The following is a 24,440-nucleotide window of genomic DNA, read 5'->3' on the forward strand; positions in this document are numbered from 1 at the left end:
TCTGTCAACCTTGAAGTCTTCCAGCTTATGAAGGTCTTGGGTCCAACTCATCCACTCCTGCAAGATAGATTCTGGTAATTTGTCATCCCAGCCAAGCTTTCTCCTACACAAATCTTGCAGGATCTTTTTTGCAGTGAGGACAACTGGTGCCAATATTCCAAGGGGATCATACACTGAACTGACGCTTGAGAGAATCCCCCTTCTTGTGAGCGGCCTATCTTTCAAGATGATTTTGAACTTGAAGACGTCAGACTGAACACACCATTGTACACCCAGCACTCTCTCCACTGGAAGATTGTCATGGTCCAAATCCAGATTTTTTATTTCCTTTGCTCTTTCCATTTCAGGTATTGCAGCCAACACATGCCGACTGTTACTTATCCATTTTGTTAGTGTGAAGTTAAAACTTCTTTGCAGCAATGTTGAGCCAATCATGAAATGAGTGAAACTGGATTCGCCTGTCAATACACTGATATTTATTGAGAGCCTCAGCGGCCGGAGAGTTCACAGCATATCACAGTTCTCCTGTAAAATACCAGCAAACTCTGAACTCTAAAAGCGCCAAACACCCAACTATACAGACAAGAAGAGGAGGGCCCTAAAACACGCGGGTTTTCCTTTAATGCATGCCAGATGTCGAGACAAAGACTCGTTGCATTGTAAACCCACATGGGCCAAGCTTCTCCCCCACAAGACATCAGATGACCACTTGACCTGTGTCTTCCTGAGAAGCTATGGATCACATTACAGGCAGGAATACACTTTAACCATTAAACAGATTCCCGAGGACAAATCACTAAACTCTATATACTTTAACAAGACCAAAATATTCCTTTACAGTTAGTAGAAAGCATCCCTTGGAACAAATGGCTCGTAGTTCATGATAAAGGGCTGTTGCCTCTTCTTCTGAAGCTGTTGAAGTGAGGCAGTCGTCTACGTAAAAGTTATTCATAATTGCATTTATGGCTTGAGGGCTGAACTGTTCTAGATTGTCTTCAGCGCATTTCCTAAGGGCAACATTTGCACAGCTTGGGGATGAGGTTGCTCCGAAGAGATGCACGGTCATTCTATATTCCACCAGGTTCTGACTGCAGTCTCCATCAGGCCACCAGAGGAACCGTAACAAGTCACGGTCTTCACTTGGAACTTTCACTTGGTGAAACATGGCTTCGATGTCTGCAGTGATGACGATAGGATCCTTACGGAATCTTGACAAAACTCCCAGCAAGGTACTAGTCAGATCCGGCCTCTGGAAGAGCTGAGAATTTAATGAAACTCCCCGAAATGTTGCTCCACAGTCAAACACTACTCGAAGTTTGTTCTTTTGTGGATGTAAAACTCCGTGATGTGGTAGATACCATTTTTTGCCGTCTCTACGTTCCAAGACATGATCCGGTACTTTCTCTGCGTGGCCTTTAGATATCATCTCAGACATAAAGTTGGTATAATCAGAATGAAAGGAAGGATCTCTCTTAAATCTTCTTTTAAGGTTCAGAGTGTGTTGCTCAGCAACACCTTTATTGTCGGGCATGCATATTTCCTTTTCTCTAAATGGTAATCCAATAGAATAATGTCCATTGACTAGGTGGGCAGATTTTGAAACCAGATCCAAGAACTGTTGGTCTTCCCTGGAAGGTTCTTGGTTGTCTCTCCCACATTCGGGAAAGTCAGTCTTAAATTGCTGTTCCCACAGCGTGTCAAGTTGCACAACTGATGTTCTGTTTACACTTATTGAAGTGTTGTCCTGAGTATCATCAGTACATCCTCCGAATGGTCCATTAACTGTGCATCCGAGCATGGTTTTTACGGCATAAGGTCCATCCCCCACACTCCTGATTACCTCAATTGGTTCAAGGGCTTTTGGAACATCTGAACCAATCAGCAACTCAATTTCAGCATCAATTTCAGGTAGACAAACATCCCTCAAATGCAACCATTGATTGATGTCGTTTTGACGTGGAATGTTTCCTTTGTGCACGGGCATAGTCTTCTGAGTGTATGTGCCGGGTAGATCACAAAAGTTGCTGTTATCCAGTCCAGCAACCTCTAGGCCTGACACAATGCTGGTTTCAATGACCTTCCTTTGACCCATAGTTCTCAGCAGAATGTTTGACCTTCTTCCTTGGAGGTTAAGTTTGTTCATAAGCCCTAATGTGCAAAACGATGCAATGCTGCCTGGGTCAAGAAATGCATAGGTATGCACTGTTGTGTTCCCCTTTTTGGCTTTAACTTGGACTGGTACTATGCAGAGTTTGCAACCATCTTCCCTGGCCCCAGTAAGGCCACCTGTCTGAATTGAGGCTTCAGCAGTGTTTGCAGATGCTTCTTCCATGTCCTTCCTTTGTTGGTAGAAGTGCATTCTGGGATGATTTAGATTGCATATGTTGCACCTCATTCGTTTCCTGCAGTCTCTACTTATGTGTCCTTTACACAGGCAGCCAAAACAAAGACCATTTTCTTTAAGAAATGTGATTGTTTCATGATGTATCCTCCTTCCTAACTGTGGACACATCTCCAGAGCATGTTCACATCTACAATACAAGCAGTTTTTCACAGCTGACAAAATCCCTTTCTCTACAGTGCTTCTGTCATATTTATTTTCTGTAACTTTCACATTGGTTGCAAAGATGCTTCCTCTTGGATGAGGCTGTGGCCTTCTTATGTCTTTGCTTACGGGAAGGGGGTCTTTAATGTCCCCAAATATGGGATCTGTAGCAATTTTTACTTGCCTTTCAAGGAATTCCACAATATCCTTGAAGGCAGCCCTTTGGTGTTGTTTTTCCTGGATGTCACATGCTACAGTTCTCCATAAATCCCTCAGCCTATATGGACGTTTCTTTAAAATGGCTAGCATGTTTGCTGGAATGTTGAGCTCAAACATGTAGTTTACATCTTCCATCGCATTGCAACATCCTCTAAGGTAGACCGTGTATGCCTGTAGAGCCCTTGTGTCCTCAGCCCTTATTAATGGCCATGAAAGAGCTCTTTCCATGTATGCTGTTGCAATGTTATGTTCATTGCCAAAGTTCTGTTGCAGTAACCATTTGGCCTCGCTGAATCCACTGTCTGAGGCCATATGTCGGCAACTCCGTACAAGGTCTCTGGGCAGTCCTGTTGTATATTGCTCCAGGTAGTAGAGGCAGTCTCTGGGGTTATTATTTTTGCTTTCAATATTAAATTCGAAAGATCTCACAAATGTTTGGTACTGAAGTGGGTCACCATTAAACACTGGAATGTCTTTCTTGGGCATGGATGATAGACACTGTTGCTGGATTAATAAAGCGGTTAGTTCATTTTGTTTTTCCATGACTGAAAATATATTGCACGTGTCACTGTTACTTGTGGCAGTTACTGGATCTGGAGATGCTACATGTAAATGTTCATCTAGATTCCTGATGCTTGCATTAGGTGTTAGGGGAGCTGTATCAATGTTAGTGACAGCTCTGTCTGTGGTGGTTATGATTGGTTGTTTTAGTGGTACAAACTGTATTTCCCTTTGTCCCGTTTCAAAATATGACTGCATGCCATTGGATAATATAGAACAATTAGCTGATCCCCTGGGGGCTGCTAACACTTTCATTTTTGCAATGGTGGCAGCAATGTTTCCTTCTAATTCCATTTGCTCCTTTTTCCTCCTCAACTCCTGCTCCTGTGCTTCCAGGACATGTTTGTCCTTTAGGAGTTTTTGGAGTACTTTCATGGCTGCCACTTCGGCCTCAGCTTTTATGTGTGCAGATGCGGTGCTGGAAACTTTTGATCTTGAGCTTTGCCTGCTTTTTCTGCTACCAATGTTTGATATGCTGTACCAGGTTGTATATCATCTTGTGTGCATGATGTAGCCTTCATGTTTGACGGGGGAAAGAGAACGTCCTGCTGAGCCTCAGTGTGTTACAATTGCTCCTTTACATCGGCGGGTGCCTTGTCTGGTAGAATGAGAGGAATATCTGTGTTTGCAGCGATTGGTTCATTGACAGTCACATGACCTGTTTGCAGAAAGGGCCTCCTCCCTGTTTCCAAGAGCCATTGTTGTACATCCTCCATAAAATCATTGTTATGTTTTGTTATTTGTTGAAACCAGTTATTTTGTATTTCCAGGTCGTCTTCGGAAAGCAACATAATAACTGATTCATGTGCTGTTTTAGCATTTTCATATTGATTAATTAATTTGTCCAGTTTGAGTTTAACATCCTTTGCATTTTCATCATTTTTCATTAGATGTTTGATTTCCTGTGTGCGTCCTTTAATCTTCTGCACGTTTGACTGACATTCTTTTTGTAGTTGTTCGATTTTGCAAGCCAAGGCTTTACTAGTAAGCTTGACAGCCCTTTTTTCCATGTCACCGTTTGTGTCACTCATATTTGATGCAATATGTGTGGTGCCTTAGCATTTCAAGTAACAGCACAGTGTTCACTGGTATGAAACTTAAACCAGCGGGGCCCGGCCGCCACAGCAAAACAAACTATTCGAAAACTTCCGCCGCTCCTAGCATAACAAGCACGCGCAACCGCCGCTCACAGCACAGCACAGCACATAACAAACCTTCCGCCGCTCACAGCACAGCACAGCACATAACAAACCTTCCGCCGCTCACAGCACAGCACAGCACATAACAAACCTTCCGCCGCTCACAGCACAGCACAGCACATAACAAACCTTCCGCCGCTCACAGCACAGCACAGCACATAACAAACCTTCCGCCGCTCACAGCACAGCACAGCACATAACAAACCTTCCGCCGCTCACAGCACAGCACAGCACATAACAAACCTTCCGCCGCTCACAGCACAGCACAGCACATAACAAACCTTCCGCCGCTCACAGCACAGCACAGCACATAACAAACCTTCCGCCGCTCACACACTCAAAAAAACGATTCAAGCCCTTCTTAGACTTGACACATTAATAATTGTTTCACTTTACTTAAATATTTTTATTTAAGAAATAAACCTAAGTATAGTTCATTAGTGTAACACAAATTACATTAATCAATTCACTTATTAAATGTATTTAAGACAGAGCAACTCAAAATGAATTGTTTTCATTTGGGACCGCCCCTTTGCACATCACCTTTGCGCATGCACAAAATCCGTTCTGTCATTTGCCGCCTTTTGTCTAACACTGACGGTGTGAAACTGACGGTGGAAAGTCTATTATTTGGTAAGTATTTGTTTTTTCTAGTAGTTTAGAATGTTCCCTGTTTCCAAGTAGGCCTAATGCCTTTTCATTATATCGACAAGAATATTTGAAACCACCGTGTTATATTTTGCTCCGTTTTTAGTTGGGTCTAAACAGCAAGCTAGCTAGCTTGCTAGATATGGTTAGCATTGAATACTGGATAGTAGAGATCATTAGATTATATTAAATTAGATGTCACGTTATTGTCATTGAACACAGTACACCGAAATTCAGTTTAAATTCAACCAAAAAATGCAAAGAGTAATTAAAGTGCACGAGGTAAAGCAGCAAGCTAGCTAGCTGGATAACTGGTTTGTTAGCTAGCTTGCTAGATACGGTTAGCATTGAATACTGGATAATGGAGATCATTAGATTATATTACATTCGATTTAACGTTATTGTCATTGAACACAGTACACCGAAATTCAGTTTAAATTCAACCAAAAAATGCAAAGAGTAATTCAAGTGCACGAGGTAAAGCTAGCTAGCTGGATAACTGGTTTGTTAGCTAGCTTGCTAGATACGGTTAGCATTGAATACTGGATAATGGAGATCATTAGATTATATTACATTCGATTTAACGTTATTGTCATTGAACACAGTACACCGAAATTCAGTTTAAATTCAACCAAAAAATGCAAAGAGTAAGCGCCGCCATTTTCTATCATAAAGCTCAGCAGGTCTGTCCATCTCTCTCCTGGCCTTAGTGCAGGCAGAGGAGGACAGGCGGAGCCACTCGTTTCTGTAGGAGTTCAGTTGAGTTTAGTTTTTTACTGCCAAATATTTAATATAAATAATGAGATAATATATATATGTGAATCTTGTATGGGTTACCTCACTCACAAGCAGGCACCCAGAGTTGTGCAGAAACGTAGGCCTGCTTTATAAAACATGTCTACTAGACTCTTAATTTTAAAGTGTGATCTGTTATCATTTTTTTTTTGGGTTGTGCAATCTTAGGCAATTATGTGTTGTCTGTGAAAATTCAAATATATAAGCATTTTAATCACACCTCTAATATATTTATGTTGTCTTTTGCAGTTTGATCAGCATTAACAAGCATCTTGGGGCAACCTCTTATTTATGGTAAGTACACGGCTACTTTCACATTACTTGCATAAGCTGATCTGTGACATTGTCAGTTGTTCAGTGTCAATTGCTAATTCTCTTTTTTCTCTTTTTCAGGTTATGCATGTGGCAGTGTTGACGAGGGCCCACCCTTGTTTGGGGCAGCTAGGATCCAAGACAGGATTTGGGGGGTGGAAACAGTCTCTTAAGTACAAAATGCAAAACTATCGTACAAAGCTTGGCCGTCTTGGACATCCTGAAATCCTTGTGAACTCCTTAAAGCACAAGAAAACAGGCCAAGGCAAAGCTGCAGCAAACATAAAAAAACCAAGAAAAGCTGAAGTAAACTACATTCCTCTGCACCCAAAAGGCGAAACCACAGAAAGCTTGGAGAACGAGAGAATTGCCTTATTGTCAGAACTGAAAAAGCGTGACAATGAAGTGGTGATAAAAGCAAAAATGGAAAAAACCTTCTCCCACAGACGCCTTGAGATTGTGGAGCAAAGGCCTTTGATAGGGGACTTCAAATGCAGATGGCCTGCTCTGTTTCAGCAGAGTGAAGTAAGTAAATATTTGTATTTGTTGACAGTCTTTTATTATTGTCTTTTGTGATTCATGTCTACATCCTTGCATGGTTGTGATTCTAATAAACAAGTAACAATTGGTTGTATTGTGCTTGTTAATAATATTTTTAAGGTGAATGCGGAGTTTTTGAGGATCACAACATCACCACTTCAATCAAAGTTCATGTGGCAGCTGGACCACTTCTCAGACAAGCTCTTGAAGATCTTCAAGACCAAAGGAGGAGTGAAGGGGCACAAAATCAAGGAAGCCCTTGCAATATCAGATTCGGTTAGTATAAATGCAGAGAACCTCGTTTTTCACTGTATTGTTTTTGTCCATGCTGATATGAACACATTTAAGAAATTGTCTGCTTTTATAGTGTTTTTAAGGCAATAGCTTATTGTGGAAATGTAGGTGTAAGGAGTCCTGCTTAGGGACACACACGACAGATACAGCCCTCTACTTTGTAAACTACCTGCTCTGTTGCACATGCATTGTGCTTAATTGTCTTTGATTTATTGCCCCTGCTTTAGTTTGAAAACATCCACATCAAGAGGGGGTGCATCCTGCGAAGCATCGCGATCTACCTCAACGAGGATCCAGACTCTTTTTTTAAGGAGTATCAGGTATGTTTATCACAATATGTTTTCAATGTATTGGTTAACAGTGTTACCCACAATTATAACCACCATTACTTACATTTATAATAAGAAAATTATATGGCACACAACCCTATCCCTGCTTACATCTAAATATCTTATCACATATCATAAATACATGCAGAAATAAATAAATCTATACATTAATATAGGAATGAATATATGTAAGAATGAATAAATACAGAAATAAAAAAATAATAATAAATAGATACAGAAGTAATTTCATCGGGCAAGTGTTAAAATAAATATAGAAAAAAGTGAATTAATACATTTATACAGATATAAATACATCTATAAATTAACATAGGAATACAATTGATAAATACAAATGTGAATTAAAACATGAATATATCTGGAAATAAATACAAATAATAAATGAATGCTGAAATAAATATTTACATTTATATATAAATACATCTATAAATGAATAAATAAATATGGACATGAATACATATGTAAGAACTTATAAATAATTGAATAAATACATAAATAAAATAATAAATAAATGCTGAAATATATTAATCAATAGATTCATGTTTAAAAAGGTATGTGAATGCAGCAATTACTAAATTGTTAAAGGAATAATTACATAATCACATAACAAGGAAATAAATTATTAAAGAATAAATAATCAAATACATATCGAAATAAGTAGGTAAATGCATAATTAACTACAGGAATAACAACAAATTACATTATTAAGTAGGGATGTAAACAAATAATACCTGAATTAATAAATAAGATAACGTTGATAATCAAACAGAACATACAGGAATATATCTTTATAACTTATTTATGCAAACATTTTCTTACAAGCTTAATTTAGTTCTGTGTTGGAGGTCCTAACCTTCTCTGGTATCACTCGGACATTTTTGTCCAAATTGGTAATTTTTCACATCAGATTTGGCTATAATGATTTTGTGTTTTTTCTAGATACTTTTTGGAATTTCAATTTTTCTAATCGGTCTCGAATACACTGTACAAATTACCCTAATTGTCCATTTAAAAAATGTTCCCACACTTCCCAAAAAGTGTGGGGGAAAAATATTTAAATATAATATTGTTATCATATCATTTTATCATTCAAGTTTTTGAAAGTGGACATTTTTATCCTGAGTGGCCAAATAGGGTAGTACATTTGAGTGATACCAGAGGGTTAGTCTAAAACTGTTTTGATCAATTAGGAGAGCCACATAAGTAAATCTGCTTCTATAAAATGTAGTAATTCAGGTTTTAGTTAACACATGTGTTGTATGTTTGTGTCTTTGTTCAGGCCTCTGCCTCTGAAGATGCCAAGAGGGACATGGCAAACACAGTCATGGGCATATACACACTTCAAAGAGATGTGGATGGGCAGCCAGAGGACGTGGGAATTGTCATCGAAGGCAATATAGTCATGGACAACTTGGGCAGCGTGATTGTGGGGTTTGTCATGCTATTGGGACTTATTTATGCCCTGGATTTGAGCTTTCCGGACAACCTCAAACACACCTTCGAGTTCATGCAGAAGGTAGTGATGAATCTGGATGGGCACAAGCTGAATGGTAAAATCGAAAGTCTGAAGATCAAGTTGTTCGATTGAAATGTGAAAAAGAAGTGACTCATGAGTTCATTGTTGTCATTTTATTCACGAGTTTCCTAGTCAGAGCAGATTGAGCCGTTATATCAATCATTTGTTCTGTGCTTTTCTGTATTTGTTTCAACACACTGTAACACTATTTCCATATGTTGGTGTTTGCAGTGCACTCTTTATGTTATGTGTTATTGTCCTGTTAGAAGAGCAGTGCATACCCCTGTTATATTGTATTCATTGTATTTGGCAAAGGGAGATTTGTAAGTTAATTATAGGAGTTCCATTTCTCTGCCATTTTAAAAATGGTATTATCTTTCAGAAATGTTTTTCATCTTTCAGTGTGAATTCATTCATTTTAAAAAGACTGTATTGAATGGAGGATTGTTTTGAATAATGTGAATTTAAAAATAAAAAAAACTAAACCATGTTTTCTATCATGTGTAACACATTTTTATTAAATTATATTTAACCTCATTATTTCATTTTCAATTAATTAAATAGGATTTAGGTGGACTAGCATTATTTAAATTCATAAAGGTAATGTTATCATTTTACTTAAACTCTATTTGAAAAATTTGAGTTGGACTAACTCATTTACATTATACTGCATGGATGCCATTAGTTTGAGTTTGTGCCACATATATTTATTGGATGGAAAACCTGCCAACAATAAAATTGAGTTAATCCAATGAGTTATTTCTTTGAGTGCAGCACAGCACAGCACATAACAAACCTTCCGCCGCTCACGGCATAATAAACACACACAACAAAAGCCAAAGTCCCCAATGGACAAACGGTCACGCTTCCCAAACTGTGTCCAGCAAAAATACACAAGAAAGGAAATAATCGTGCCTACCGCTTTTAGCTTGTTGTGCGCTGCAGTCAATGAGTGTCCATAAGTGAGTCCTCGTGGCTACTCCAATCCATATCGATCAGGGAAAAACTATCCGAAGGTTCCAAAGGTACAAAATGTTAAGTCCGTTATCCGAAGCGTCCAAGCTATCCGTAAGCGTAGGAAGCCAGCCGGTCCGTCCAGTTCGGTCTCTGATGGGAATGACCGGCGTTTTTTCTGTTGACTTAATGTGGAGGCTCAATCCCCAGTTACATTTGAGTCGCCGAGAGGCTAAACTTGGCTTTAAACTGTGACGCGTTTTCGAAAAGAAAGTCCATGTTGAAGCAATATAGCTTTAGGGTTATTTAATAAACAAAATCAAAACATAGTAACTATGGACAAAACGGTCAACAGAAAAAATGACAGCACAAGCTCACCCTCTGTCCTGTGCACTCGACATCAAACAGGTGACTTATAAACCAAACCACACCCATGTGACAATTACCGGAAGTGCTCAACAAGCAAATAAAGGTGACGTAAATAATAATGATATTACAAATAATGAACTTGAGCTAAGTAGTGTTATGGCACCTACATATAACGTGTGTGTGTGTGTGTGTCCTCTAATTAGCCTCATTAGCCGGCTGCTACAGACGTGCCATATGTAAACAATAACATTAGCACAGGAACAGCCGTTAGCAACATGCTACACACGCTTAATGGCGAATCAGCTGTTAAACAAAGTGCTGAGTCTTCCTGCTGATTTTATTAGAAACTATTATGTGTGTAAAATATGCTGCACAATATAAACACCAACAACACAAAGACTTTATTTGACACTACAGGAGTAATTATCAAAGCAGCTCAAACACAACACAGATATTAGCTGCCGTGTAGCACGCGGTGAACGCCCCATCGTTCTGCTTCAATCTGGCCCCTCCAACATCACTGACTGCTCTCTTACAGCCTGTGTGTGTGTGTGTGTGTGTGTGTGTGTGTGTGTGTGTGTGTGTGTGTGTGTGTGTGTGTGTGTGTGTGTGTGTGTGTGTGTGTCAGATGATCACAGTGTTAACATGTAAAGTGGTTTAATCAAAGAGCTCTGCAGGAGGTGAGAGGAGAAGAAGAGGAGGCTAATTAAGAGAAGACTTCATCTCACACTCACACACACTGTAACACACACACACACACACACACACACACACACACACACACACACACTGTAACACATACACACACACACACACACACACACACACACACACACACTGTAACACACACACACACACACACACACACACACACACACACACGGAGGTCATTAGTGAGTTGTAGGTGGAGACAGTGGACAGATAAACAGAGAGAGGAAGTGTCAGATTCCCTGTTAATTAGCACTGTGTGTGTGTGTGTGTGTGTGTGTGTGTGTGTGTGTGTGTGTGTGTGTGTGTGTGTGTGTGTGTTTAATTATCTCCACACAGGATAAAGAGTGTTTTAGAACTGGACTAGGGGAACCAAAGGGAAGTAACACAATAGAGAGCAAGACGGAGAGGAACCGGTGAAGGTCTGCCAATCAAAGGAAACGGCTCACCAGCATACTTGCAAAGTAAACCAAGATAAACTAGAACAACTTTCTCCTAACAGTCTGTAACTGATCTCTGGGCCGTAGGGTCTCCGTTACCTAGAGCTTCACTACAGAGAGCCGCAGTGACGCGTCCTAGAACCCGGAAGTAAGTTAGCATTTTTAGCACTTCCGGTTCCTTCGTCCAAAAGCAACGCATTTTCTCCAAAGGGTTTTGGAAAATAGCTCCAAATAAGGTCTGTGGTTGAGACACATTGAAGAGATGAATCACGTGTTGCTCTACGACATTAAATCCATGAGCAGAGACCCCACTGGTGATTTCTGAAGACTTTACGAGTCTGAAAAACGATGGTTGTTACCGAGGCCCTTTCTCATTTCTCTAACTTCCCCTCCTCGACTTCCTATCTCGACTCCTATCCTCGTGTCTTTAGTCCCGCCCACAGGAGATGCGAGCCGAGGCAGCCGAGGAGCGGAAACCGAGGAGAGAGGAGGGGAACCGAGGAGAGAGGAGGGGAGCCGAGGAGAGAGGAGGGAAGCGAGGAGCTGAGGAAGGGAGGCGAGGAGGGGAGGCGAGGAGAGAGGAAGGGAGGCGAGGAGAGAGGAGGGGAACCGAGGAGAGAGGAGGGGAAGCGAGGAGAGAGGAGGGGAAGCGAGGAGAGAGGAGGGGAAGCGAGGAGAGAGGAGGGGAAGCGAGGAGAGAGGAGGGGAAGCGAGGAGAGAGGAGGGGAAGCGAGGAGAGAGGAGGGGAGCCGAGGAGAGAGGAGGGGAGCCGAGGAGGAGAGGAGGGGAGCCGGAGAGAGAGGAGGGGAAGCGAGGAGAGAGGAAGGGAGCCGAGGAGAGAGGAGGGGGAACCGAGGAGAGAGGAGGGGAAGCGAGGAGAGAGGAAGGGAGCCGAGGCGAGGAGAGAGGAGGGGATCCGAGGAGAGAGGAGGGGAAGCAGCAGGCGGTTAGAGAAAGGAGAACTCCTCTCCTCTGAGCGCTCATTTTAAAGAGACGTCCATTAATGATGACAGGAGGCAGCAGCCCTCTGTCTGATGGACAGATGTGTTCATGACCACTTCTATATGTACTTTGATTCATTCACAGTGCGGTATAATGAGACAATAACAGCTACAGATGCGGGGACACACACACACACACACACACACACACCTGCAGCTCCTAAAGCATCCTCAGGCTGCAGCCGTTGTGTATTTTATTTAGTGAAGCACTAAATGCTCTGAGAAACATCTGGACTCTTTGTTTGTAGATATCTACTAAACTAAAGCAAAGAGAGTCGGCCTGTTCTACTGAGTGATATCTATGATACACACTGCTCTGCTTTCTGCACGGACCTCTCAGCTGTTCTACTGAGTGATATCTATGATAGACACTGCTCTGCTTTCTGCATGGACCTCTCAGCTGTTCTACTGAGTGATATCTATTATACACACTGCTCTGCTTTCTGCACGGACCTCTCAGCTGTTCTACTGAGTGATATCTATGATAGACACTGCTCTGCTTTCTGCATGGACCTCTCAGCTGTTCTACTGAGTGATATCTATTATACACACTGCTCTGCTTTCTGCACGGACCTCTCAGCTGTTCTACTGAGTGATATCTATTATACACACTGCTCTGCTTTCTGCACAGACCTCTCAGCTGTTCTACTGAGTGATATCTATTATACACACTGCTCTGCTTTCTGCACGGACCTCTCAGCTGTTCTACTGAGTGATATCTATGATACACACTGCTCTGCTTTCTGCACGGACCTCTCAGCTGATCTCTCTGAAACATCGCGTCACCATGAGAGCAGTTACTACAATAATATCCAGGGGATGCATGCAGAGCTGTGATTGGCTGAGATCAGTCCGGCCGTGTCTATGTTTTCCAAAGGAGAGTCTGGATTCGTGCCATGAGGTAAGCTGACGTTACATTTCTGTCCATGTCACGGTGAAATGTAAATGATGGGTAGTGACTGTATCCAGGGGCGTTTCTGTACTAAAGTGGTGGGGCACAACAAACTTAGATGTCTATAAGCTTCTGCAGTGAGGTTCATGGCTGCTGAGGCTCTGACTCTTCAGGTTTACAAATATTATATTTTGACCTAAATCAAAATATAATATTATTTTCAAAAGCTTTTTTTGTCTGATGCTTCAATTAATTTTAAACAGACAGTTCAACAAAAGGATACCCAAAAAATGTAATTGTATCATTTAAATATTGAATTGTTCTCTCTTAGTAAGATCCCATTTTCAATAACATTGCAGTCTTACCTTGACATGAAGATGAAGTCCATTTGCCTATCCTTCTGGACAAACATCTCTATTACTTTTTTGTAAAAGTCCTCCTTATGTTCTTGTAGTTTCAAAAGTCTATCATAAATCTAATCTAATCAATAGATTTATGATTAGAAAATGATAAAAGTAGGGTAGACATGTGGATATTATCCGGCTGAACAAAACGTGCATTTATCTAACAGCTACGTTTCCCACAGATCTTACTTTGAGCTATTTTCTATCTCATTGCTTTTTTGTGGAGGGAAGCCCTGCGCAGCTTACTTCCTGGTTTTAGGACGCGTCACTGCAGCTCTCTCGTCTCCTCTTCACACACCACACTTTTCGCGGCACACGTACTTACAGCCAATCAGCTCTGAATGATGTGAGATGACGTACGGTGGGGATGGCAGCTCTATGCCCCTATGGTCATTATTTTTGTCACACACATTAAATAGGAAAATACTCTGAGCATGCGCAGTGTAGTTTTTACAGTCACCGTTCACTTATGGCGCATTTCCACTGCAGCGGGGTAGCCCCGTTTAAGCGTCCCTGAGCGTCCTCGCTCAGGCCTCGGGCTGCCTCGCTGGCCGTCCGAGGCCGTGGACCTGGGGTAGCAACGCAGTGTAGGCGAGGCGATCAGCTTTTTGGGCGGAGCGACGCTGGGTAAAACTGCAGTGGCGTCATCTTCAATGCGACACAACTCACAAAACACACACAACAATGGAGGATGTGGAAGCGATCGTTTACTTGTTTCTTGGTGTGTGGCTTGTTATCACAGCAAGCAGGAAAGTGATGTTTCAAAGTAGGCTGCGTATAGCAAGACGAGATGCAGAAGAAGCTGACGAGAGAGTTTTGGAAGTCCTACAACGCTACAGAGACTACAACAGGACTTACTACTCGGTAAGCTAACGTTCGCTAACTAGCCATGTGTTTAGGCTCATGCTCACAATACGACCAAAGTGTTTCAAATATTTAATTAATTGTAGCTACCACTTTTACGTATTAAAATATGTATGCTTTTGTTTGTGTATTTCAGAAGTTACGTCGCCGCAGACCATGCGTTTGGATGCTCGACCGAGCTACCGAGTGGTGGGTGTGATTGTTCCATCTTTCACACACACTCAGTGGAGAACTTCAGGATGTCTGAGGAAACCTACACCTACCTGTGCAACAAACTGCGGCCAGCGATGGAGAGACAGGACACAACATTCCGCTTGTGTATACCTCTAAAGAAGAGGGTGGCCATCGCACTGTGGAAGCTTGCTACCGGCTCAGAGTACAGAAGCATTGGACATCTTTTCGGAGTGAGCAACACCACTGTGTGCCGGTGTGTGCGAGACTTCTGTGCTGCTGCAGAGGCGTTGTTGGTACTGGAACTAATTCGTTCACCAGACCGGGAGCAGTTTGCAGAAATGGCTCCCACAGTGTGTAGGTGCTATTGATGGATCACACATACCCATCTTGGCACCACAGGAATACCACTGTGACTATTTCAACCGGAAAGGCTGGCACTCCATCATCCTGCAAGGAGTTGTAGATGGAAAGGGACATTTCTGGAATGTGTTTGCAGGAATGTCTGGGAGCATGCATGACGCTCGGGTTTTGATGCTGTCCACATTGTGGGAGTTGGCCAGTCGTGGCAACTACTTTCCACCTTGCACCAGGGACATTGGTGGGGTGAATGCTGGCTATTACATCCTGGGAGACAATGCCTATCCCTTGCAAAGCTGGTTCTTAAAACCCTTCCCAGACACTGGACGGCTGACAGCAGAACATGTGGTATCCAACAAGAAAAGTTGCAGCGCACGGGTAGTGGTTGAAAACGCATTTGGTAGACTGAAGGGAAGGTGGCGTTGCCTCATGAAAAGAAATGACTGTGATGTGAAACTTGTGAAATCCATGGTGCTGACATGCTGTGCTCTACATAACCTCTGCGAGTCATGGAGAGGCCTATGATGATGGGTGGGATGCACCAGCAGCAGCAGAGCCTGGGGTAGCAGTGGCTCATGGGGCAGAGGAGGAGGGCACTGACATCAGAGAGGGTTTGATGCGCTACCTGAATACCTCAATATGCATTGTATTGTATTGAACATAAATACATCTTTTTTTTTTCATATACATGTGTTTGTCAAATGTTTTAAACAAATATTATCTGAATTGAATATTTAGTAAATATTTGAAATTCAAGCACCAGTAAGTTCTTCCCCATAATAAGAACATTTGAGGAAATATCAGATCATGAAAAGAAAATCTTTCTAATCAATTAAGCGAATATCAAAGCTAACTATAAACATAAATACTAAAGTGTAAAACACAGCAAAACTATATTCATAAATGCAAGTGTAAAATAGTGTGGACAATTGTAAACATGGATGGAGGCTAAAGTATCCACAACATAAAATAATATATTAAAATATAACCTCAATCTTTCTTCTTGTTAAAAGCTTGCTTGAATGGGTTATAGGTTTATTTTGTTCTCTCGTCTTTGAAATATATAAGGAACGTGTTTGAGTCTAGTAGAACGAGGGTATTACAATTGAGCAATTTCTACTACATGTAATATGTATTTATCATGTATTCTTAATACTATTACAAAATAAACATGTACTAATGTTTTAGAGGAGGACCTCAAGCTAGCAAACTCAATTTCTTGCTTTAAATCTCTTAAAACTAACTTTTATCTTATGGGCTTTTTCCTAACTGATGGTGTTTGTTATTGCTTTATAAATTCATGTTTATATCTTCTCTAAATCAAGATTATGTGAATCTGATTTTTTTCTGTTGGGTGCAATTCATTATCAACAAGAGATAAGATAAGTCAAATAAGTACTTTATTGATGGCAGTATACAAAAAAAAAAAATGGTGTATCAAAAAGGCATGCCATTAAACAATACAAATACAAAATTAAAAACTGTATTGCAGCCAGCATAAATATACACGGCATTGGAAAAATAAATATAAAATGAAAATTTTAAAGAAAATAAATAAACAAGGAAGTACAAATGTTGCATTTAAAAATTAACTAGATAAAAAATATATAATATGTACAATAACTATTAAGGTTATTTGAAGTTGGACGAGGAGGAGACGGGCCACGTCGGCTGCCCAGTCCCCCTAGCACCTCGCCAAGAGTGCGCAGGAAGGCTAGGTTGAAGGTCTCTGCTTGAGCGGCCTCCTCCCTTCTCAAGACGGCCTCCTCCCTTGCCTCCTCCCTTGCCTCCTCCCTTCTCAAGGCGGCCTCCTCCCTTGCCTCCTCCCTTCTCAAGGCGGCCTCCTCCCTTGCCTCCTCTCTTCTCAAGGCGGCCTCCTCCCTTGCCTCCTCCCTTCTCAAGGCGGCCTCCTCCCTTGCCTCCTCCCTTCTCAAGGCGGCCTCCTCCCTTGCCTCCTCTCTTCTCAAGGCCGCCTCCTCCCTTGCCTCCTCCCTTCTCAAGGCCGCCTCCTCCCTTGCCTCCTCCTTCTCAAGGCCGCCTCCACTCCATTTCCGCTCAGGCAGACACTTTGGCCCAGTCCAAGTGCCGTTCCTGCTGGGCCATGTGCTGTTCATGGTGCCGTTCCTGCTGGGCCCGATCCTCTCCTCCTCGTTTCCTCTTGCCTGGGTGACAATAAGATAATAATTAGCAATAAGGAAAAAACACAGGACAGGTACAGGTCACACAAGGATATAAGAATAACATGTATAAACGGAACAACAGTAAGGTGAACTAAAGAAAGTTCTGGCCCTAGATGTTTACAATGATTGTGAAAGTGAATTACATTATGTCCAGCCTGTTGGTAATGAATATAAATATATGTATATGATTGGATGTCACACACAACTGTACTAGCTGCTTACTAGCTAAGACTTTACTTGTAACAGAGCATTTCCACACAGTGGTATAGCTTATTTTAATTACTGACGATGGATGATCCAAGGTTTAAAAAAACAAAACACAATTCCAGTCGTTTTGGCCATTTCTATTTCTTACCTAGAACCACACGCTGCGGTGTCGTGATGGCACTCGGTGTTGGTGGTTGAGTCGGGTTAGGGTCTTCGGCTGGGGTCCGTTCTGGATTCAATGACGATGTGGACGGAACACTGCCATTACCCGTTGTTCGGGAATGTTCCTCCTCACGAGTCCCAATGTAATCATCTAGAACAGCAACATGACTTGTTAATTCCACAAACTACTGCAGCACAATACTAAACAGCAACAGCAACTATAGAAAAGAAAAACTGAACGTAAACAATGGCACATATGGTGTTAGCAAACAATAGCTCAAGCTAAGGCTATCTGCCTAGGCTATCTGCCTTAGCTAGCTATGTAGCTCTTCGGGGCTCCATAAAAGCATGGGTTGTCGAACATTAATGTAAGGATAAAATAGACTTCTTTGTTAGAAGTGAGCGTACCTTGCAGGGACTCCAGTAAAGCCGTTGCAGAGTCCAGGCCTACCTCCCTCCCAACGTTGGCCGATCTATGGCCGTAAATCTGGTCCAACAAGTCGAACTCTTCCATTGTTTCCTACCCGCACCACTCGTGTTGTTGTTGTCCTTTATTATGCGATATTCACTCTTCATATTTTTCAGTTTTTCCCTACACTGCAGGAAAGTCCTCGACAATCCGCGTTCGGACATCTGTGCAGAGACATCCTGGAACACTTTTACATTTTGTGTTGTTCCATCGAGCTCCTGCTGGATTTGATCATCCCCAATGAGATGAAGGAACGTCGTCACCCCTCCTCGGTCGACCACGGTGTGCTTTTCTTATTAGACGTAGCCATTTTTGTAGCTCCTCCATTTACAAAATGCTGTTTATAAAAATGCTGCAAGCTTGCTTCTAGATATATATGCGACGCTAGGGATGAACTCGCGCGCGATCTTGTGACGATTCTCTCTGACCAATCAGCAGTCGAGAGTGTTGACGTCACTAGTTCAGCCCTGGCCCTGGCCTGATAGAACCACGATTTTATGGGGCCGGAAAAAGAGGGAAAAAGTACCCGCTAGCCGGTACTAGGCTATATGGAAAGGCCACCAAAAACTAGCCTGGCCGCTTGAGGACGGTTAAGGACGCTTAAACGGGGCTACTCGCTGCAGTGGAAATGCGCCATTAGACAGTGAGAGGGAGGGGCAGGATCGGGTTTTGTCCCACATGGCTCTAAACAGCTCAATAGGCACACACTGTAGACACTAATTAGAAGAACACAGACTAAAACAGCAATGAGACGAATCAGATGATTAAACATGATCTTAGAATATATTTTATATATTTTTTAATTTATTTTTTGCATTTTGTTGTAATCATTATTTTAATACTTTCTGCTGACACTAGGTGGGGCTTATTTAGAGATGGCTCTGCTGAAAAGACCGCAACATAAGTAAAGATAATGAATACATCCTATTAAAACCTGTGTGGCTTATATGATAAATCTAATTAGTACAAGCAGCATAACGTTTCACCATGTGACTAAAGATGGTAGTCAGGGAAATCAGTTTGACGTATTGAACTAATAACAAATCACCTCTGGCTGGCAGAGAACTCTCTGCTCCATAGCTTCTCTTGGACGTAACATCACATGTACATTTTACATTTATATTCAATTTAATATTCCATCCCTCACATACTTTTGTATATATAATAACTTATATGTAGTTTTTCTTGTTATGCTGCTGCAACACAAACATTTCCCAAATTGGGATCAATACAGTAATATCTTGTTTAAGAAATATAACTATTATAATTAGTGTAGCAGCTGACCTTTCAATATGGATTAATCTACCTTTATTTCTTTAGTTCAATTTTCATCTATAAAAATGTCAAAATAGTGAAAATGTTCACGAGACAAAGTGCAAGGTTATATCTTTAGATGTTTTGTTTTAGCCTATGTATGTCTTAATGCTCTTATATGTGACGGTGTGACTTCCATGAAACTAATATTTGACATCTTCCCAACAGACGAGCTGACAGGAAGCCCAATGCCTGTTCCCGCATCTGCAGCTGTCATGTTCCTTTACAAAAGAGAAAAAGGCCTGTTTCCTTTGACGCACAGAATGTAGAAGAGCCTACTGTAGTCTGAGAGGGATCATTGATGGAATGGAGGAAGAAGCTGCGTGTCTAATGACTGAGGAGGAAGCAGGTCCATCAACACAGGCGGCTGCTAATGAAGGTCCTCAAACGCTATCTGAGAATGCCGAGGAGCAAGCAACCACGGTAGAAGAAAAACTTCAATCTCAGCAAAGACACATAATGCAGCTAGAGATCCAGCTCGAGGCAAAGCAGAGTTACTGCGTGACAAGTATTCTGCCTCTCAGCGGAGTGAAAAGGTTCTTCGGATGGAGACGGGATTGCCAGATAGAGACACGTTCAGTGCTGTGTGTGAGTATGTTGCTCGTTGTGAGGGTTCCATTACACCCAGAAGGTCGGTTCCCCAAAGCACTGAGTCTTGAAGACCACACCTTCACACCTTCATCTGGCTGCACTCTTTCACTGCGGGGAAAGAACTGTCAGAAATGTGATTGTAACATTTATAGAGGTTCTCCACAAAGTACTTTTTAAGGACATAATGAGTACTGTTCCCAGCCGGGGGGAAAGTAGAACCAGCTTGCCTTCTTCATTTCGGCACATCCAAAACTGCAGAATGACAGTGGATTGTACGGACATCAACATTGCTATCCCCAAGCAAATGGAGATCCAGAAAGAGACCTGCTCTGCTTACCGTGGCATGCTCTCCTTCAAATGCTGTGATCACATACTGCAGCACACTATACCCAGGGTCAACAAGTGGCAAAGAGATAGCACGGGATCCTGGTGTTCTTCAGCATTTCAAACCTGGAGATCTGATATTGGCTGACGAGGGATTCTTAATCCAGAACATTCTTCCTGAAGGAGTCGCTGTCAACATTCCTCTGTCACGGCCAGCCGACACACAGCGAAGCACAGGCTCCGAAGCTCATCGCACAACATAGGATTCACGTCGAGAGAGCAAATGCTCGTTTGAAAGAATTTAGGATCCTAAAGTTCATTCCATCTCACCTGAGGCCCAGATATACTGGTGCAGGGATGTTGCGCACTAACTTCCAACGTCCTCTCATAAAAGAGGTGGCAGAAAGATAGTGTCTTTTCACATGGCACAGAAGATGGCTGCCTAGCTGGTGCGGAGGTGAAACACGCTGCAAACAATTGAGTTATTTTGTAGGAATCCGGGAACTGAGAGTGAAAGAAAAGGGCGGGTTGACTGCGCAAATACTCTTTTCTTACAGAAGGTAAAGAAAAAGGAAAGGACACGTTTCAGACGGAAAGAAAAACAGAAACAGGCACAATGAATCCGCCTGAGGCAAAACAACCTGAGGAGGGAGGGGAAGGCCTCTTTGAGATATTACAAGAAATCAGAGAATTCCACATGGAAACTGCTGGACTTTGGAGTAATGAAGGAGGAAACAAAGGACTTGAGAGAAGGAGAGCTGCAAATAAGAGCGGATGCAGCAGAATTAAGAATCGCAGAAAATGAAGACCGTGAATTCGGTATGACAAAAGTACTCCTTCACCGTTTACGCATGCAAAAGCAACTGGAAAATAAATGTGAGGAACGTGAAGGCCGGGAACGACGGAACAACCTGAGGATTTATTCAGTGCCCGAAACATGTGAGGGAAACAGCATGATGGACTTCGTGGAAAACTTACCACGCGAGAAACTGGATGTGAGCGGCGAAATTCCCATTGAGAGAGCGCACCGGGCAACGGGGCATCTCACCGGGCAACGGGGCATCTCACCGGGCAACGGGGCATCTCCCCGGGCAACCTCACCGGGCAACGGGGCATCTCACCGGGCAACGGGGCATCTCACCGGGCAACCTCACCGGGCAACGGGGCATCTCACCCGGGCAACGGGGCATCTCACCGGGCAACGGGGCCCATCTCACCGGGCAACGGGGCATCTCACCGGGCAACCTCACCGGGCAACGGGGCATCTCACCGGGCAACGGGGCATCTCACCGGGCAACCTCACCGGGCAACCTCACCGGGCAACGGGGCATCTCACCGGGCAACGGGGCATCTCACCGGGCACAGCAACCGTCCCAGATCAATAGTCCGCTTCCAAAACTACAACGTGAGGCAAAGGGTGCGACAAGCCGCCTGGGCAAAGAAGGACATCAGGGTGAAAGATTGCAGGATGTTCTTTGATGAGGACTTCACCACCGAGTGTTCAAGGAGCGCTCAATACAGACAAGTAAGGAAGCAGCTCCAGGAAAGAAACATATCAAATCCCGATTCTGTTGCTAAACTGAAGTCAGGGTGTTGAACAACCCACAAGACGCGGCACAGGTCTACTGGAGGATGGTGTCAACATGGAGAGTCCAGCAGGAGAACCGGACTTGGAGTCTACTCTTCAGGCTTCAGGATGGCAGACACACCGCTCCAGGAACCGGAGAACCCCAGGATGTGAGCTGATGTCGGACGTAAAGACATGAACTGACTCTCTTGGTCGGCGTGAAAGAGCAAAGGAATGAGCAGGTGTGTGTGGAGGGAGCGAACTCCTTGCAGACGTACATGGAAAACAATAACAACACATGAAATGACTGAGCCACTCGGAATCTTTTCCACATTTGACAACACAGAGTATAACATGTACAATTTTGATTATGATCCAATCCATTTTATTTCAATCATGAGAGACGTGATGTATGAAATACATGTTTAATACCGGACACGTGATATAGAAAATTATGATGACAGATTACGACAATGAATCAACTGATGTTTGGAGATTAGGCCCCGGTTTGTAGGATAATCATTCGGGAGGGGAAAACCGCTCCGATGAACCCCCCGGGGTCTAGACACTGGTGGTGGTGATAATGGTTCGGTCTGGTCTGGAGGAAGAAGGATTAGCTTGGCCCTGAATTAGGAGACAGGAGGCGAAGGGGTGGAGGCGGGTTGTGCGTTGACACCTGAAATGACAACTGACAGAGAGGGAAGAACAGATTTAAAAGGGTTTAGCAGGTGCAATGATTGCTAGCTGGGGAGTACCCTAGCCCCTGATTACTTAATGGGAGAGGAGCTTGCAGTGACGTGTAACACCAGGGGTATGGTCTTCCTTCTTGAACTTGCGCTAAGCTTCATTTCAATCATGAGAGACGTGATGTATGAAATACATGTTTAATACCGGACACGTGGTATAGAAAATTAATGATGACAGATTACGACAATGAATCAACTGATGTTTGGAGATTAGGCCCCGGTTTGTAGGATAATCATTCGGGAGGGGAAAACCGCTCCGATGAACCCCCAAAGAGAAGAGAAGTGAGAAGTGCTGAGATGTGAAGCATTTCTTACCTTGCTGGCTGATTGAGGAGATCTGTGGATGAAATGAGATAACACGGGGACATGATGAGAATGTCGGAATAACTGTAGGGTTAATGTGAACGCCAACCATGCTTAGCGCCTGCATGTTGGATTAGACGATGCTGACCCACTGGCCGCAACCTGCACGTGCAGGGTTAAACATGACGCTGACCCACCGGCCGCAACCTGCACGCGCAGGGTTAAACATGACGCTGACCCGCTGGCCGCAACCTGTACACACAGGGTTAAACAAAAGCTGACCCATAGGCCGCAACCTGTGCGCACATGGTTAAACGAAATGCTGACCCATAGGCCGCAACCTGTACACCCAGGGTTAAACAAATGCTGACCATAGGCCGCAACCTGCACATGCAGGGTTAAACAAATGCTGACCCATAGGCCGCAACCTGTACACACAGGGTTAAACAAATGCTGACCCATAGGCCGCAACCTGCACACACAGGGTTAAACAAATGCTGACCCATAGGCCGCAACCTGTACACACAGGGTTAAACATGACACTGACCTACTCGCCCTGCACGTGCAGGGTTTAAACATAATGCGGACCCACTGGCCGCAACCTGCGCGGCAGGATTCAATACGAGCGAACCGAAGGTCACGACGATATGAAGTGTTTAAACATGAACACAGTGACACGTACATGTGCTGACTTGCTAAGACCACCACCAGTTGTATGTATAAATACCGTTTAGTGTTCGGACCTTGGATAGCCAGCACGCACGGATGTCCGGGCGAATGTGGGATATGAAGGCGGAGAAAGACCACCGTCCGAGTTGGCAGGGAGGAGGGAGATATGCCTTGAATGGCTGGCACCTGTCTGAACGAAAGCCCTGATATGCTATTAGAACGCCACCACCAGTTATATGCATATTTACCATAGGTAAACTGAAGAGATCTTGATTGGCGGCACGAGCCGATGTCCGGTGAAGAGGGAGATGTAGACGATATAATGCCCGAGAGCTGTTAGCTTGAGTACGTGATCATGAATATCGTAACCTGGTTTACCACGAGCCAATTGAGCATGAACCCGAGAATATGAATGAAGTGCAGGATGCACGCAGAAAAGACGTACACTTAGTTAAATACTGAGACATGACCCATGATATAGTATACCTTAATTAGCGTTAAGTGTGCCGGGATGAGTCATAGATGCTGATGAGCTGATTGAGTGATTAAGACTGTCTTCTATCATCTGAAGTGAGGATGATGGAGGGACGCTAGTGTTAGATCCAGCAAGTGTGATAATAAATGTGTAGAAAATAGTGGGAAATCTGAGTGTGCCGCTATGCGAATGATCTCATGCAGATATCCCCCCCCAAAACGAGGATGTGCAGTGCACGTCCTTAAGTCGGGGAAAACACGGTCGTCGTGAGGCCGGCGGATGCCACGTCCAGGA

The 24,440-nt window shown here is 43.1% G+C and overlaps 1 protein-coding gene across 1 annotated transcript; it reads left to right on the plus strand.

The window, feature by feature from the left end:
• The first annotated feature begins 6,388 nt into the window (after positions 1 to 6,388).
• On the plus strand, positions 6,389 to 9,739 carry LOC117560442. Its single transcript, XM_034237288.1, has 4 exons — positions 6,389 to 6,804; positions 6,940 to 7,095; positions 7,341 to 7,433; positions 8,740 to 9,739. The coding sequence occupies exons 1-4, from the start codon at positions 6,460 to 6,462 to the stop codon at positions 9,046 to 9,048; spliced, it is 903 nt and encodes a 300-aa protein (XP_034093179.1). The 5' UTR covers positions 6,389 to 6,459; the 3' UTR covers positions 9,049 to 9,739.
• Positions 9,740 to 24,440: the final 14,701 nt, after the last annotated feature.

The sequence above is a fragment of the Gymnodraco acuticeps genome, unplaced genomic scaffold, assembly GCF_902827175.1.
Source record: "Gymnodraco acuticeps unplaced genomic scaffold, fGymAcu1.1, whole genome shotgun sequence".
NCBI lineage: Eukaryota > Metazoa > Chordata > Actinopteri > Perciformes > Bathydraconidae > Gymnodraco > Gymnodraco acuticeps.